The 17,754-nt window shown below is 34.3% G+C and overlaps 1 protein-coding gene across 4 annotated transcripts in view; it reads left to right on the top strand.

Moving 5' to 3' along the window:
- Window positions 1-17,754, top strand: part of RSRC1 (arginine and serine rich coiled-coil 1) — a 403,298-nt gene that overhangs the window by 217,886 nt on the left and 167,658 nt on the right. For all 4 annotated transcript variants that reach the window (XM_043875500.1, XM_043875501.1, XM_043875502.1 and 1 more), the window contains exon 6: window positions 1,202-1,253. In XM_043875500.1, coding sequence (XP_043731435.1) covers window positions 1,202-1,253 — 52 coding nt within the window. The remainder of the gene's footprint in view (window positions 1-1,201; window positions 1,254-17,754) is intronic.

Genomic DNA, 17,754 nt, shown 5'->3' on the forward strand with positions numbered 1-17,754 from the left:
CCACCTTAAGTCAACAGATTTTTCGTTAAAGATCTAAGTAGTAAATATTTTAGACTTTGCTGGCCAGAAGTTTCCTACAACAAACAATTGACTCTGCTGCCGTTGAGTTGAGCACCAAAGCAACTACAGACAACACATAAACAAATGAGTGTGTCTGTGTTTCAGTAAAACTTGTTTACAAAATCAGGTTTAGACCATAGTTTACTCCCTCTTCCATGATATAAAAGGCTATCCCTGTCTTTCCTGACACACCTACCACTTTCCCATCATTTGTCTTATAGGTTATTCAAAAGCACCATTCAAATTCTTACACCTTTCTGAGCATAACATCTCCTTTCTATATCCAATTATGTAATTCTTTTCAGGCTGTTTTTCCACAAATTGCAAAACATTCAAATATATCTTGTAAAATATTAATTCTCAAATGATGGTATCGTATATAACCATGAAATTATTTAGTCAGTACTGACATGTTCAGAAACTTAATATAAAGTCTTTTTTCAGTTTTTAACAGATCTTTCATAAAAATCATAAACGTGATACAATCCATGTTATAGTTTGCATACCATCAATATATATTATCCGAAAATCTCAGAATAAGGTCACTAGTAGGAAAGTATTTTCCACATTATCATCTGTATTGAATCAAAATTCATTGAGAGAATAATTTTAAGAACATTAATGGGAACTGATAGCAGTAATTCACTTTATCACAATTACTCCTTTCAAATACTGTAAAGAAAGCAGGAAATAATTGGTTTTAGACTATGATATTTGCCTAAAGTATTGGACTTTAAGTTGCTATTTAAATAGGTCATTTTGCATGTTTCCATATGTAAAGAAATAACACAGCCTGACAGTATGTTGTTAAATGTGTTGATTTTCCCTCATTATTAAATTGCCTTTCTTTTGCCTGTTGCTGACTGGTACAAGTTGGGTAGTAGATAAAACCTATTCCATTTAAAAAAAAAAAGAAAGAACTTCATTCTTCACACTTTTCATAATTAAAAGTGTGATCCAATTACTAGAGTGAGAAAGTAGATTGGTAGAGCTGCTGTGATGGAATTTTGTTAAGATGTGGGTTGATATTAATACTGATTACGGTAAAGTTTGCTAAATTTTCTGATACTCACATAATAATGCATTAATTTAAAGCTCTGTTAAAACTGACTTGTATATGTTTTTTATGCTTGATTTTTAGCCACCAGCTGAACAGGCCAAAGCAAGACTGCAATTGGTTCTAGAAGCTGCTGGTAAGTGTAAATAATTAATTTTATTTAAATGAAAAATGTGAAATAAATCCTAGCATCCTTACAGTTGGATCAAAGAGCAAACTACCCATTTTCATGTAGCCTTACAAATTTATGACATCTGTGTATGGCCATGTGTGCGTGCATACTTAGTCGCTTCAGTCGTGTCTGACTCTGCAGCCCTGAGGACTGTAGTCCGCCAGGCTTCTCTGTCCTTGGGATTTTCCAGGCATGAATACTGGAGTGAGTTGCCATGTCCTCTTGAGGGGATCTTCCCGACCCAGGGATCAAACCTGTGTCTCCTGTGTCTTCTCAATTGCAAGCAGATTCTTTTACCGCAGTGCCACCAGGGAAGTCCCATGTGTGGTCATATCTTACCTCAAATATATGTTGCTATACAGTGTTAAAATTTGGCAATGTTAAAAGCTCATTCTTTACATTCTTATTTATATTATGGGCTACAATTTTAGTTTTAATTTTGATGAAATCTAGTTTATTGATTTTTGTCTTTTATGGACTATTCTTTTAGTGGCATGTTTAAGAAAAACTTTATACTTTTACATTTTAGATTTGAGAATGTGATCTATTTTGATTTAATTGTTGTATAAAATGTGAGATTTAGGTTTAATTCTAAAGGAAGTGAGATAAACACCATTTAATAATCCTCCAGTTCAGTTCAGTTCAGTCAGTCGCTCAGATGTGTCTGACTCTTTGCAACCCCATGTACTGCAGCACATCAGGTTTCCCTGTCCATCACCAGCTCCCGGGGAGTGCTCAAACTCAGTCCATCGAGTCGGTGATGCCATCCAATCCTCTCATCCTCTGTCGTCCCCTTCTCCTCTTGCCTTCGATCTTTCCTAGCATCAGGATCTTTTCCAATGAGTCAGTTCTTCGCATCAAGTGGCTAAAGTATTGGAATTTTAGCTTCAGCATGAGTCCTTCCAGTGAATATTCAGGACTGATTTCCTTTAGGATTGATTGGTTTGATCTGCTTGCAGTCCAAGGGACTCTCAAGAGTCTTCTCCAGCACCACAGTTCAAAAGCATCAATTCTTTGGCGCTCAGCTTTCTTTATCATCCTACTCTCACATCCATACATGACTACTGGAAAAACCATAGCTTTGACTAGACAGACCTTTGTTGGCAAAGTAATGTCTCTTCTTTTTAATATGCTGTCTAGGTTGGTCATAGCTTTTCTTTCAAGGAGGAAGCCTCTTTTAATTTCATGGCTGCAGTCACCATCTGCAGTGATTTTGGAGAACAGATGGTCAATACCGAAATCAGATTGATTATATTCTTTGCAGCCAAAGATGGAGAAACTCTATACAGTTAGCAAAAACAAGACCAGGAGCTGACTGTGGCTCAGATCATGAATTCCTTATTGCAAAACTCAGACTTAAATTGAAGAAAGTAGGGAAAACCACTAGACCATTCAGGTATGATTTAAATCAAATCCCTTTTGATTATACAGTGGAAGTGACTAACAGATTCAAGGGATTAAATCTGATAGAGTCCCTGAAGAACTATGGACAGAGGTTTGTGACATTGTACAGGAGGCAGTGATCAAGGCCATCCCCAAGAAAAAGAAATGCAAAAAAAGCAAAATGTTTGTATGAGGAGGCCTTACAAATAGCTTAGAGAAGGGAAGCAAAAGGCGAAGGAGAAAAGGAAGGATATACCCATCTGAATGTAGAGTTCCAAAGAATAACAAGGAGAGATAAGAAAGCCTTCCTTAGTGACCAGTGCAAAGAAATAGAGGGAAAGGATAGAATAGGAGAGACTAGAGATTTCTTCAAGAAAATTAGAGATACCAAGGGAACATTTCATGCGAAGATGGGTACAATAAAGGATAGAAACGGTATGAACCTAACAAAAGCAGAAGATATGAAGAAGAGGTGGCAAGAATACACCGAAAAACTATACAAAAAAGATCTTCATGACCCAGATAACTACAGTGGTGTAATCACTCACCTAGAGCCAGACATCCTGGAATGCCAAGTCAAGTGGGCCTTAGGAAGCATCACTACGAACAAAGCCAGTGGAGGTGATGGAATTCCAGTTGAGCTACTTCAAATCCTAAAAGATGATGCTGTGAAAAGTGCTGCACTCAATATGCCAGCAAATTTGGTAAACTCAGCAGTGGCCACAGGACTGGAAGAGGTCAGTTTTCATTCCAATCCCAAAGAAAGGCAATGCCAAAGAATGTTCAAACTACCACACAATTGCACTCATCTCACATGCAAGCCAAGTAATGCTCAAAATTCTCCAGGCGAGGCTTCAACAATATATGAACCGAGTACTTCCAGATGTTCAAGCTAGATTTAGAAAAGGCAGAGGAACCAGAGATCAAATTGCCAACATCCATTGGATCATCAGAAAAGCAAGAGAGTTCCAGAAAAACATCTACTTCTGCTTTATTGACTACACCAAAGCCTTTGACTGTGCAGGTCACAATAAACTGTGGAAAATTCTTAAAGAGATGGGCATACCAGACCACTTTACCTGCCTCCTGAGAAATCTGTGTGCACATCAAGAAGCAACAGTAAGACCGGACATGGAACAGCAGACTGGTTCCAAACTGGGAAAGGAGTACGTCAAGGCTGTATAATGTCACCCTGCTTATTTAACTTATATGCAGAGTACATCGTACAAAATGCCGGGCTGGATGAAGCACAAGCCAGGAGAAGTATCAATAACCTCAGATATGCAGACGACACCCCTCTTATGACAGAAGGCAAAGAGGAACTAAAGAGCCTCTTGATGAAAGTGAAAGGGGAGCGTGAAAAAGCTGACTTAAAACTCAACATTCAAAAAACTAATATCATGGTATCTGATCCTATCACTTCATGGCAAATGATGGGGAAATGATGGAAACAGTGACAGACTTTATTTTCTTGGGTTCTGAAATCCTCCAGTTACATTGGACTAGCTTATTGGACTAGTCTGGATACCATCTAATCTTAAAATCTCGTGTGTTTTAGTATCTCAGTTGCACAATGATTTGATTTTAGATTACTTTGATTTTACAATTCACAGATTCGTGTAGAAACTAAATACTTTACCTTTTTAAAGATAAAAAGATTCATGTTACCTTTTCCAAGTACTGATAGATTAATTTTTAGTCTTAATGTGCTCTTTAAAAAAATGTTACATTTAAATAATAAGTTGCTAAGATCAAGAATGAGGTTAAGTTAGAATAATATAACTAAAGTAGTATATATTTCTTTTTTTCATATTTCTTAAAATTTTTTACTTTTTATAGATCTATATAGAGTTCATAGTCTCCAAATGGAAATGAGAATTCTGTTTTAACATCAAAAGTAATTTCAGAATACCAGATGATAGTAGTTATATTTTTAGCATTCATTGAGAAAATACATATGTGCATATTAATTCAAAGATTTCTTTCATTAGCTCCTTGTATTCTCAGCCAAAGTGTCCACAGTCTAAGTAAAATTTCGAAACACCAGTATAAATGATGTACTAACTTCATAAATCACTAATTGAAGTAATTTACCATATGAAAATGAATATTTTGACTATGAGTTTCTATACCACTTCATATTACTTGCAAAATCACTTATTTTTATGTATTGATCTTACTCATTTTATCTTTCACTATATAGAAAACATGATATATTACAATTTTGCTTACTATTTTTTTAAATACAAAGTTTTTTAAATGTTGACTCTCTAATATATATACTATAGGATAGAGCTAGTTAATATGATTCTCTATTACTTATATACTATATGTTTATTCTTTATTGGCATTTTGCTTTGAAGAAATATTTCCAGTTCTTAATTTGGATATGAAGAAACTCTCATTATAAAGGAAAATATTTATGTTGTTTGGTCCAGAAAATACTTGTTTCTATTAACACAAGTGTATAGAATTTTATTTGATAGTTTTACACATTTTATTTATCTTTTAATATGACTTTGAAGCATATTATAAAACATCTGACAATACAAACCTCAGTATATAACTTGCTTATATCGGTCCCTACTTTCATCTCTCATTTTTTAATTTAACATTCTAAATTCTATTAAGGATAAAAAGCGAGGTTCTATAATTTGACAAGCATTCAAAATATTATGACAGTTTTCAAATTAAAAAACTTACATTGGCTCCTATAGGCAAAGGACAGACCTTAGCTAGATGTACCATTATTAATCATTTTCTTCTTATTGAACATTTATGTTGTCTCTGCTTTGCCTCTTATCCATAACACTGTGATGTATATCCTATTACAAATTTTGTTTATCATATTTTAGATTATTTTCTTGGAACTGATTGCTATAGAAATGAGTATGAGGTTAGAGGCTGTTATTAATAATATTTAGAATGGCTTTTTATACATTTTTGCTAAATTGTTTTACAAAAGGATTATTCTACTTTTCATACTGCTTAAGAAACCATTTTATCAGATTTTGGTATTTAATGCCAGGTCCATGACTGTGTTGCTTTAAACATGAGAGAACATATTAATATACTTCTTTGAAAAACATCCATTACTGTTATTAATGATAACTTGTGACCTTGGAGAGGGGAAGCAGATGGATGGATGGGAGAGCACTAAGTTAATATAGAACTTAACATCAAAGTTCTAGATAACTGTTTCAGTGATGAATAAGATGTTCACTGAATTATTAAAAATCAATATATTAATAATGTAGGGGGGAATAAGAAGAAATTGAGCTCAGTCTAGTAAGACTTGTGGAAAAGACTAGCCTAGTCCTAAGACTGAGATAGCTGGATAGCAAAGCCTGATAGCTCCCATTCTCTCTCATTGGAGTTTACTTGAATTCCCATGGAAAACACCCTCAACTTTGGGGCCTTAAAATTGGATATCAGGAAGAACTTGAGGCCATATGCTAGATTCTTGAGCCAGGATTTATTTCAGCCTTATAGTTAACGTAATCTGATAGATAGGGTTCATATGTAGAAATCTTGCTAAGTCTTTTACTCTAATTGTGGGTCTCAGAAGAAAGTTTAATGTGTAACCATTGCATTGTTATTGATTTATTAATGAACTGTAATAATAATCTTGGCTTGGAGTTGAAATATATTTAGACCATTTGGCAATAATTATTAATGGTCTGATTTTGAAAGACGTGTATGAGTAGATAGCATTCAGACTTCCCAGGTGGTTCAGTTGTAAAGAATCCACCTGCCAATGCAGGAAATAGAGGAGACATGGATTTAGCTCCTGGGTCAGGAAGAGCCCCTGGAGGAGAAAATGACAACCCTCTCCAGTATTCTTGCCTGGGAAGTCCCGTGAGCAGAGGAGCCTGCTGGGCTACAGTCCGTGGGGTCACAGAGTGTGGACACTGAGCAACTGGGCACGAGATGCTTGAAAAGAACATGATTAAAATGTAACCACAGTGATCACAGGGGTGTCGTGTGTGTTGTGCCAAACATAAATTTGAAGTCAGAGAGTTTATTGTAGTTGTTATGATCATATTTTGTATGTACTAAGCTGTTAACATTTTTATTCTTTGCAATGCTGAATCTTCAGATTTAGATAGACTCTTTTCTCATATTCATAGCTAAAATGCAATTGAAATTAAGTTTCATGTCTCTTGTTTAACTTTTAATTTGAAGGTGATGTGAAATTAAAGGTATATCTCAGGAGTTTTCTTTTTGTTTTGTTTTTTCAAATGCAGTAGGTCTCAAAAGCTTGTAAAGCTATATAAATCGGTAAGATTGAATCTTTAAATTATAACTTCAGCTAATGATTTATTCTGTGATACTGAGTAAATCCAATTAAAGATCCTCTTGGCCATGATTTCTTTCATTTTAAAAATTGTTTTACATTCTCTTGTTCATTAAGATTGATTCATTAAGATATCTTTCCCACTGCCAACTCCTTGGTCTAGACACCAATCTACCCAAAGGTTAATCATTACCTCCTAACTAGTCTCTTGCTTCAATTCTGTTGCTCTTTAGGGAGAGGTGAATAATGGAAGGGTTCCAGGCCTGTTTCTACTACTCACGCATTCTGTGACCTTCAGTAGTTTAATGTTTATTTAGCCAAAACAGGGTTTTTATTTAATGCAGTATCGCAGTTGTGCATATTTTCTAGTTCACTGTAGTTCTTACTTTTTAAAAATAATTTATTGAAAAGAATTTCACATCATATAAAATTGAACATAATTTGTTTAAATTTGCCAATTCAATGGCATTAAATACATTCATAAAGCTATATAACCTCCTAGTTTAAAAACATTTCCTAGGTAAAACATCTCACTTAATAGACAGTTTTTCTCCACTCTTATTACCCCCAGCTCCTGGCAATTGCCAATCTACCCTCTATCTCTGTGGATTTATCTATTCTGAATATTTCATATAAATGGAATCATACAGTGTATGACCTTGTATGTGTAGCCTCTTTTATTTAGCATAATGTTTTGGACTTCCCTGGTGGCTCAGAGGGTAAAGCGTCTGCCTGCAATATGGGAGGCCCCGGTTCGATCCCTAGGTCGGGAAGATCGCCTGGAGAAGGAATAGCAACCCACTCCAGTATTCTTGCCTGGAAGATCCCATGGACAAAGGAGCCTGGTAGGCTACAATCCATGGGGTCACAAAGAGTCGGACACGACTGAGCAACTTCACTTTCACTTTCACTCTGGAGGTATAGCCATGTTGTAGCATGTGTCAGTATTTTATTCCTTTCCATGGCTGAATGATAAACAAATGGTATCCCATTTGTTCATCCATTCATATATCTATGGACGTTGGGGTTTTATTTTACCTTTTGGCTATTGTGAACAGTAAAGCATATGCATGTACTTGTCCAAGTACCCGTTTGGAATTTTGAGTGGTATACACCTAGGAGAGTGATTATGTGAGATCATTTGGTAATTCTTTGTCTAATGTTTGTAAATCCACCAAACTTTTCCATGGCCACTGAAAAGTTATATCCTCACCAGTAGTATAAAAGCCCCGCATTGTCTCAACTAGACCGTGTAGCATATTTAAGTTACGTGTTTGAAAATGTTTTAGGTTTGAAAATTTCTCTACACCGTTATTTCCTAGTCTGTAAAGGGGGGAGATGATAAATACCATATAGTTGTTGTAAAGATAACTATTATAAGTGAAGTACCTAGCCCAGAGTCTGGTAAATGGTTACCAGCAGAAAATTTTTACTTCTTTATCACTTTTGTGAGTGCCATTGCTAGGTGATCCTTCTTCATCTACCGCTTGGTCATGCTGCTCCTTTGCTCAGAATTATTCATTGGCTCTAGTTGCTTATAAGATCAATTTTACACTTCCTGTTTAAGGTCCCAAGGTTCTGTATGGTGGATTCACAGACTTTTCAAACCTTTTTTATTAGAATTCATTTTTATACTTCTTCTCATTATTCTTCAAGTTACTCATGTTCTTTTCTACCTGGAAATTTTTGCTTGTGACTTTACCTCCTCTAGAAATATCTTTCTTCTTCCTCTTTCCGTTTCTAAGCACTTCAGTATTCATCTCAAATAACATTTCCACATGACTTCCCAGACCATTTCAGCACTTAATCTTTCTGTTCTCCTTTGAATTCTTTTTCTCTTTATCTGTGCACACCATTCATATTGATATTTACTCACATACTGCTGATACTAATATTTGTTTCATGAGTATTGGACTTATTTTCCCAATGAAATAAAACATTTGAAGGTCAGAAACTACATCTAAAACTTCTGAATCTTTCCCAGGGGTTCTAACAATGCCTATAGTGAGTGGTACTATACCAAATAGAATTCCAGCTATTAATCTTTGATGTATTAGTCATTGTGAAATAACGTTCTGAATAACTGCAAATTAAGCCTTTGGATGCTTGTGTGCTCATTTAAACCATTGTTTGGTGAATTTTAAATAAATATATTAAGAAGTTCCCTGGCTTCAAAAGTAGAAGATATATGGCAATAATCTAACTTTTTAATCTTAAACTCTAAGGTAGTACATGACAGAAGAGATAATGAAACATGATTATCCCACATAATCATGTGGAGGAAGAAGGAAGATAATGAGTTTTTACCTAAGGATTTGTCTCAGTCTCTTTCACTGTCACTGTTGTTTGCATTGTTAGCACCATTCCAAACATTATTTCATTTTTCACAAAAACATAACATCATCTAATGCCAGGTATGCTCATAGGTCTGAAGGAGAATTTAGAGGAGAGACTTTTCCAAAACAGAAATATTTTCATCACTGAAAAAAATGACACCTTTCACAACATTAGTTTTAAGATATAAATTTCTCTAAAAATCTCCTTAATATTTTACTTTTAATAGAATTATTGACATTGCAACCTTTAAAATTATATCTATAATTTTATAAGAGAATGGAAATTAACACATGTATGGTAAATTTCCTTTATCATAAAATTTCTGTGTAATATTTTATTTTCTGAATAATATCTTCAACCCTTTTATTGTGCTTTATAGTTTTCAAAGCACTTTTGTAAGTGTTTCATCATTTGACTCACATCACTGCGTGGAGAGCTAATTAACTCCATTTTGCAAATATCCTGAAAGCTTAAATGACTTGTAGAAGATCACATAGCTAATAGGTGAGTAAACCAGGACTGAAATCCCTTGAAACCAGGGCTGAAACTCCTTAGCTATTTTTGTCCATAGATTAAATCCCTGCGTTATGTTGAGCAGAAAGAAGGGTATTAGAAAAATTACCAAATACATTATCTTATTTTGTTAGACACAATGCTATAATTACCTCACAATAAAATATTTTCAGTCCTCAAGCAAGCCTTTGATTCTGAAATGAGTTGTTTTTTAATTGATAATGCAAAAAAATTGAAGTTTTAGTCACAATAAAAGTTCTTCTCCTTAGTAGGGTGCTTATAGTAACTATAGGGCTTCCCACGTGGTCCTAGTAGTAAAGACCCACCTGCCAATGCAGGAGACGTAATAGACATGGATTCGACCCCTGGGTCAGGAACATCCCCTGGAGGAGGGCACGGCAACCCTCTCCAGTATTCTTACCTGGAGAACCTCGTGGACAGAGGAGCCTGGCAGACTGCACTCCCTAGGATTGCAAAAAGTTAGACGTGACTGAAGCAACGTAGCATGCATGCATGCATAGTAGCTATATTTCTGATACCTTTGAAAAACTGAGGGCAATGTTCTATGTGTTAGTGTTCACTGTTACCAATGTGTTAGTCTTCACCCTAACTATGGACATGCTTTTCAGTGACCTTTATGATAGAAGCTAATTAGGTATTATAAAACACGGAAGAGTTACACACATACGAACACTGTATTGAGGAAAGTTGTTTTTGGGAATAAGCCGTAAGCGCCTCACTTCATCCCAGTTCTTCTGTGTGTTAACCTTGAATTTTCTTCTCTTGGTTATCCATTACATACCTGGAAGCCAAGTCCTAACCCTTTCTCTTCATAACCATGTAATCTCGGAAGTCCCAATACTTTTCTGAAGTCCAGTCTAGATTTAAATATTTGTAGTTTTGAGGATTACAAACAAGATTGCCATGATAATGTTGTACTGTTTCTGCCAAGCATAAAAAGTCATTCTGCCACCCTGATTTAAAGTTAACAGAGGTTTTGCTCTGTAGGATTCTGACCACTGATCTCTGGCTCCAAGAAATAGATGGATTTATAGTGAGAAAGGCTTTCACGTATAGCAAACCTAAAAATCAGAGCAAGTGATTTAAAAGTTAACTGCTATGTTGTGTAAATAGTTTTCATACTTTTCTCCCCTTGTAGGCTTCTGCTTGGTAGTCTAGATTCATATCCAGCTTCATTCACCAGCTTACTTTGTGAGCTTGACCAAATCACTTCCCCTTTGCTCTTCTTTAGTTTTCTCATCTATGAAATGGAGATATTAATGATACATAACTAATGGGGTTCTTATGGACTTTGAGTATGTTAACATTTGTAAAACACTTAGGACAGTGCCTGTATGTAGTAATCATTCAGTAAATGTTAGCAATTACATGAAAGGCAGTATAGAATGATGGTCACGTTCTCAAGTCAAATGGCCTGTGTCCTATTCCCAGATCCATTATTTACTGATAAAGCCATGGGAAAATTGTTAAAGCTTGCTGAACCTCAGTTTTTTCATTTAAGAAATGGGAATAAGAATATGTACCTTTAGAGTTTTATGAAAACTAAAGAAATTAATATAATAAAGTGTTTAGAACAGTTAACATATCACTGAACATTCTATAAACATTAGCCAGAAGGAGTGGGAGTAGTTTTTTTATGGCACCACCAGAATGGCATTATGAGATAATTAAAGAAGAGACATTGAGCCAAGCATTCTCCTTGTACCAGCATACATATACAGTTAGAAGAAGTTATCAAGAATTCATGTGCATTTTAAAAGAAACAAATGTATAAAACCTTAAATAGTTTTATTGGCTGGGCATTGATTAAAATCTTTTTTTCATCAAATTAGTTTCTGCAAAATCACATTTCTTGAGAAATTCTACATAAAATTTAATAGCTTTAATGCCAAATCAAGTTGATAATGTTAACTTCCAGTTTCCAATAATGAGCATGATTTTGAATTTTGTGTTAATTCAAAATGATACTAGTTGGAGAAGGAAGTGGCAACCCACTCCAGTACTCTTGCCTGGAAAATCCCATGGACAGAGGAGCATGGTAGGCTCCTACAGTCCATGGGGTCGCAGAGAGTCAGACACGGCTGATCAACATCACTCAACTCACTTGTGTAGTAGGAAGTAACATTGCTTTCTGTTTTCTGTTGTTTTGATGGTTTATTTTTATTTTGCCCTTTGTACTCTTTTTGAATTTTTATATTTGCTTTAGAGAGTTAATATCACTTTAAGTAGGTAGTAATAATGAGTGATATCAATAAGAAATATTAAAGGGAAGAAATAATGGAAATTTAAAGCATAACTATCAATAAAATATCTAAAAAAAAAAAAACAAAATTATACTAGTGCTTCCTAAAAGAATTATTAAGTAAATTGCTTTTAAAAAATATATTATTTGTTTTAGCATCAATTACACATTTATATTTGTGTATTTATCCCTAATAATATTTAATAAGAAGAAAGCTATCAGTTAGAGTCTAACAATATCACAGCAACTTGCCATGTTTGAGCAGATGTTAAGCAGACAGTAGTTGAATGTTAATTTTGAGTGAGTGGTATGTTTAAGCCGAGCTGAAGTATGTTGCATGTGGGCTTTCTAGACTCGAGTACAATGCTGGGTCTCTGAGGAGAATTTTAAAGCTAAAACTCTTTCTTTTGGGTTCTCTATATGGACTCTCTCAAGTCAGTATAAAGCAGATCATCCCTAGGCTAAAGCCCTTCAGCTTTTGTTATTGGGCTCTGTAGACCTGTAATTAGGCCTCCTGGCAGGCCTTGCAGGCCAGTTAATGGTCATATGGAGTTTCTGTGAGGCAGGCTGGCTTTGTATAAATCCTGGGTAGGAATATGTTTATGGGTCACTTCCTACCAGGACCGTGCTTTGTCCTTATGCCCTGCGGGCTGACAGGGAGCAGATTCCCTTGACCATGGACTGTTCAGTTTGCAACTCAAAATCTACTCCACTAATCCCCAGTGTAAACAGAGGATTTAGAAGGGCTTCTGTCACTTACAGTTGCCAATTCACTTGGGTGTCTGTGAATTTATTTTTCCCCAGACTTCATTATTGAAAGACTGACAAATGTATAACATTTGGATGTTTGCTTGTATATCAAGTATGCAGTTTCTTTTTCAATGGTTTTAGAATCCTGGTAAATAATCTACCTAACACAGAATTATCTGTGAGTTTTTTTTTTTTAATTAAGCACCCTTTAATATTTAATTTAAGTCATTAAAAATTTGAAATGTTAACCAACCTTTTCCTATAAGGGAAATTATAGGTCTGTTTTTATAAGAGTAAATAACATTATATAAAAAAAAATCCCAAAAAGTCATTAATAGATTTCAGATAAGTCAAAGAAATAATTAATTTAAAACTTCTATACTATACATTTTAGGTTAAGTAAAAATTCCATTTTAGTTCCACTTAAATTCTATTTGTATCTGAGAGCTTTGAAAAGAGGAATATCAGATCAGTATATAAAATGCTCAATAAATATGTATTTCATGAAGTATTTAAAGAAGAATGCCATTTATTGAGCATCTACTATGTGGAAAGCATGTTTATTCATTTTCATGTATTATAAATATTTTTAATAATTGATCCATGTTTCCTAGCCTAGGAAAATATTTGGATTTTAAGAAAGTCATGATTGAGATTTCTTTTGTTTTCCATTTTATTTAATCTTTTACTTCATTGTTTGTTTTTTTCTTTTTCTTGAATTAAGATTTGGTTCTAAAATACGAAATTTCTGAGTGTGATTTGCAAAGAACTTTTGCCTGTCTTCCTGTAAGCAAATTTTCTTTTCAGGGAAATCAAATGATGGATTCTTTCCCAGGTCTCAACTAGTAAATCAGTGCTCAGTATTTTGCATTTTGTGATGTAAAAATGGTTCATGACAGATGTGGCTGAAAAGACCACATACGTAGACTGTATGATTTTAGTCTGGTGGAACTAATAGGATCACTCATTACATTTTAGACCCTGGGGTTTCTTTTTTCTCTCATTAAAAAAAAAAAACAAAACCTGTTTAAATAAAAGAGTGGTCCCTTTTGTGTGTGAGTACAGCATCTTCCCCTAAATTTATGAAGAGTTGATGATAACAAACCCTCTTCCAAAAAAGCTTTTAATATTTATTTAATGTTAACTTATTTTTAGTTGTTCTATCATCCCATAAAAATTAAGATTTTGTTCAATTTTTATAAAGAATTTCTTTTAATTTTATATAGCAAAACTAGAAAATACATTCCTTAGAGAATCTAAGATCTGTGAATTAAATAGTCATATATTAGAAATACATTTTGCAAATATTATAAATAAATTTTAAAAGTATGGAAATAATGACAATGAAAAGGCATTACAAGGTAGAAATTCTTGGTGTTCACTTACAACTAGGAGAATCATAGCACAAAATATATTTATTGAAGTAGAAATGTATTTGTGATCTATTTTGGAATTCAAAAAATGGAGATTCCTGAACAGTATGAAGGCTCTGATCTTGTTTTAATTTTGACCAAAAGTTCATGATTATATCAAAAAACACTTTGTTGATTTACATCAAAATGCTTATAGTGATTATTGTTTCTAGTGGTGAGATTAAGGTGTTTTTTTTTAATTGGCTTGTCTTTATTTTATAATTGTAGCTGTGAAGAAAACCTAAAGCGATGTAGAAAAGGTTTAATTTAAACACCATAAAATTCCCCCCACCGTTTAGTATGAAATTTGATAACTTGTACCAAATGTGTAGCGTTGTGTGACTACCATCAAAGTTTTTAATAAAGGACATTCATATTACTCCAAAAAATTCCTTTTCGCCCTTATAGTCAATTCTCTCTCCTCTTCTCGGACTTTAGCAACCACTAATCTTCTTTATGTCACTATGGTTTTGTTATTTTCAAAATGCCATATAAATGGAATCATACAGTATGTAGACTTTTGTGTCACTAGTCTTTCACTTGGCATGATGCTTTTTAGATTTGTACATATTTTTGTAAGCTTCAGTTCTTTTTATTGCTGAGTAGTATTCCATTGTATGTCTGTATCAGTTTGCTTTTTCATTTAGTACTTGGTGGACAGGGAGCTTGTTTGCAGTTTTTGTGAGTAAAACTCACAAAATAAGAATATAAGTCTGTGTGAACACATAGTTTCATTTCTCTTGAGTAAATAATTAGAGTGGAATTCCTTGATTGATAATAAATATAGGTCTAACTTTAATCCCAAACTGTTTTCCAAAGTGAGTGTACAATTCTTTGATTCCACAGCAGTGTGAAAGTCCCATTTGTTCCCCATCCTTAACATCACTTGATGGTGGTGTTTTTTGTTTTTTCTGTTTAATTTCAGCTATTTAATTAAATTTGTTGTGTTTCCTTGACTTTAGTGTGCTTTCCTATGGTGAATAATGAGATTGGGCATCTTTTGTGAAATCATTTGTCATTTGTGTACTTTTGTAAAGTATCTGCTTTTATCTCTTGCCCATTTTTAAAAGGAATTGCTTGTATTATTGGCTTGTAGAGTTATTTGTATGTTCTGAATACAAATCAGATATGGAGTTTGTCAGTATTTTCTCATTGTCTATATCTTGGCTGTTTTCTTTTTTAAATTAATTAATTAGTTAATTTAATTAAATCCTGCATGTCATGTGGGATCTTAGTTCCCCAGCCAAGGACTGAACCCAGTCCCTTGGCAGTGAGAGCATGGAGTCCTAACAACTGGACTGCCAGGGAATTCCTTTGGCTGTTTTCTAAAAATGTGTTGTTGTTGTTTTTTAATTAATTATTTACATACAGTGTAATACACCCTGTTAAGGGACAGTTCTTTGATTTTTGACAAACGGAAACAACTGTGTAACAACACCTAGAATCAAGATGTAAAACAATTCTATCATCTCTTATAATATCCCCACTTCCCTTTGTTATGAACTCTTCCTTACCACTAATGTGTTGAAGTTCAGTTTATCTGTTTTGTTCTTTTATGTAGTGTGTTTTTAATGTCATATCTAAGAAATTTTGCCTACCAAAGAACACAAAGATTTATTTGCTTTTATTAATATGTTTTGTTCTAGAATTTTCATAGTTCAGATTTTACATTTACATCTATAATCCATTTTAAATTAATTTTTGTATAAAGTGTGGGTTGAGTTTCTTTTCTTTGCATATGGATATCTAATGGTCTCGGTATCATTTACTATTAAGATAGTTTCCCTCGACTGAATTATCTTCATACCTTTGTAAAATATGACTTGACCACATGTAACTAGGTCTGTTTTGGGTTTGGGCTAGGGTTAGGTTTTATTCTATTCCATTGATCTGTATGTCCATCCATTTTTTGACAATACTGCATTTCCATGATTACTGTAACTCTTTGTTAACTCTTGAAATGTGGACTTTACAAATCAGTTTGGAGAGAATGGACATATTAACAGTATTGAATCTTCCACCCATGAACATTTTACAGCTCTCTGCCTCCAGTTCTTCTTTGATTTCTTTCACTAGTTTTGTAGTTTTTGGCATATAGATCTTGCATGTATTTTGTTAGACTTATTCCTAAGTGTTTTATGTTTTGGGGTGCCGTTGTGAACGTTAGATTTTTTGTTTCAGTTTCAATTTCCAGTTGTTCATTGATAGTATATAAAATACAATTCCATTTTGAATAATAAATTTATGTCCTATAGTTTTGTTAAACTCAGTGGATTTTCTTACATATGATTCTTTGAAATTTTCTACATAGTTAATCATATCATCTATGACGAAGGCAAGCTTTTTATTTTTCTTTCAAATCTGAGTGCCTTTCTTTCTTATTCTTTATTACTTTATTACTTTCTTATTCTTTATTACTTTATTACTTTAGCTGGGACCTCCAGCCACAATTTTGAATAGAAGTGGTGAGACTGGCTATCCTTCACTTGTTCCTGATCTTAGGTAGAGGGTATTTAGTCTTTTACCGCTAAGCAGGATGTAAACTCTAGAGTAGATGCCCTTTTCGGATTGAAGGATTATTCTTCTATTCCTCGTTTGCTTTGAGTTTTTATCAGGAATGAATGTTTAATTTTGTCAAATACCTTTTTGGCATTTATTGAGATGATCAAATGTATTTTCTTTCTTAGTAGTGATAATTTGAATTCCATTGGTTGATTTCAGATCTTAAACCAATCTTAGTTAGTTTCCTGGGATAAATACCACTTGGACATGGTGGTGGTGTTGCTGTTGTTGTTCGGTCACAGGGTTGTGTCTGACTCTTTGCGACCCTGTGAACTGACTGTAGCACGCCAGGTTCCCTGTCCTTCATATCTCCCAGAGTCTGCTCAAAGTCATATCCATTGAGTCGGTGGTGCCATCCAACCATCTCATCCTTTGTCTCCCTCTTCTCCTTTTTGCTTCAGTCTTTCCCAACATCAGGGTCCTTTCCAGTGAGTTGGCTCTTTGCATCAGGTGGCCAAAGTATTGGAGCTTCAGCTTCAGCATCAGTCCTTCCAATGAATATTCAGGGTTGATTTCCTTTAGGATTGACTAGTTTGCTCTCCTTGCTATCCAAGGGCCTCTCAAGAGTCTTCTCCAGCACCACAGTTTGAAAGCATCAGTTCTTGGGTGCTCAGCCTTCTTTATGGTTCAACTCTCACATCCGTTTGTGACTACTGGAAAAACCATGGCTTTGACTATATGGACCCTTGTCAGCAAAGTGATTCTGTTTATATACTGTTGTTACTAGATTTTTTGGAAATTTTGTTTTATATATATTAACAGCAATTATAAATACTTTATTAGAATTATTTACACACATGATTCCATCTATCAAGTGATAAGCCCCTCTAGGTAAGGGCTAACAACTTTGTATTTCCCAGTAGTTAGCAAAATACCCTGCTATTAGAAGCCTTTGTTTATTAATAGGTGGTTGGATAAATGAATGATGTCACTGGTAGCATTTGTAAA

The sequence above is a fragment of the Cervus elaphus genome, chromosome 19, assembly GCF_910594005.1.
Source record: "Cervus elaphus chromosome 19, mCerEla1.1, whole genome shotgun sequence".
Classification (NCBI taxonomy): Eukaryota; Metazoa; Chordata; class Mammalia; order Artiodactyla; family Cervidae; genus Cervus; species Cervus elaphus.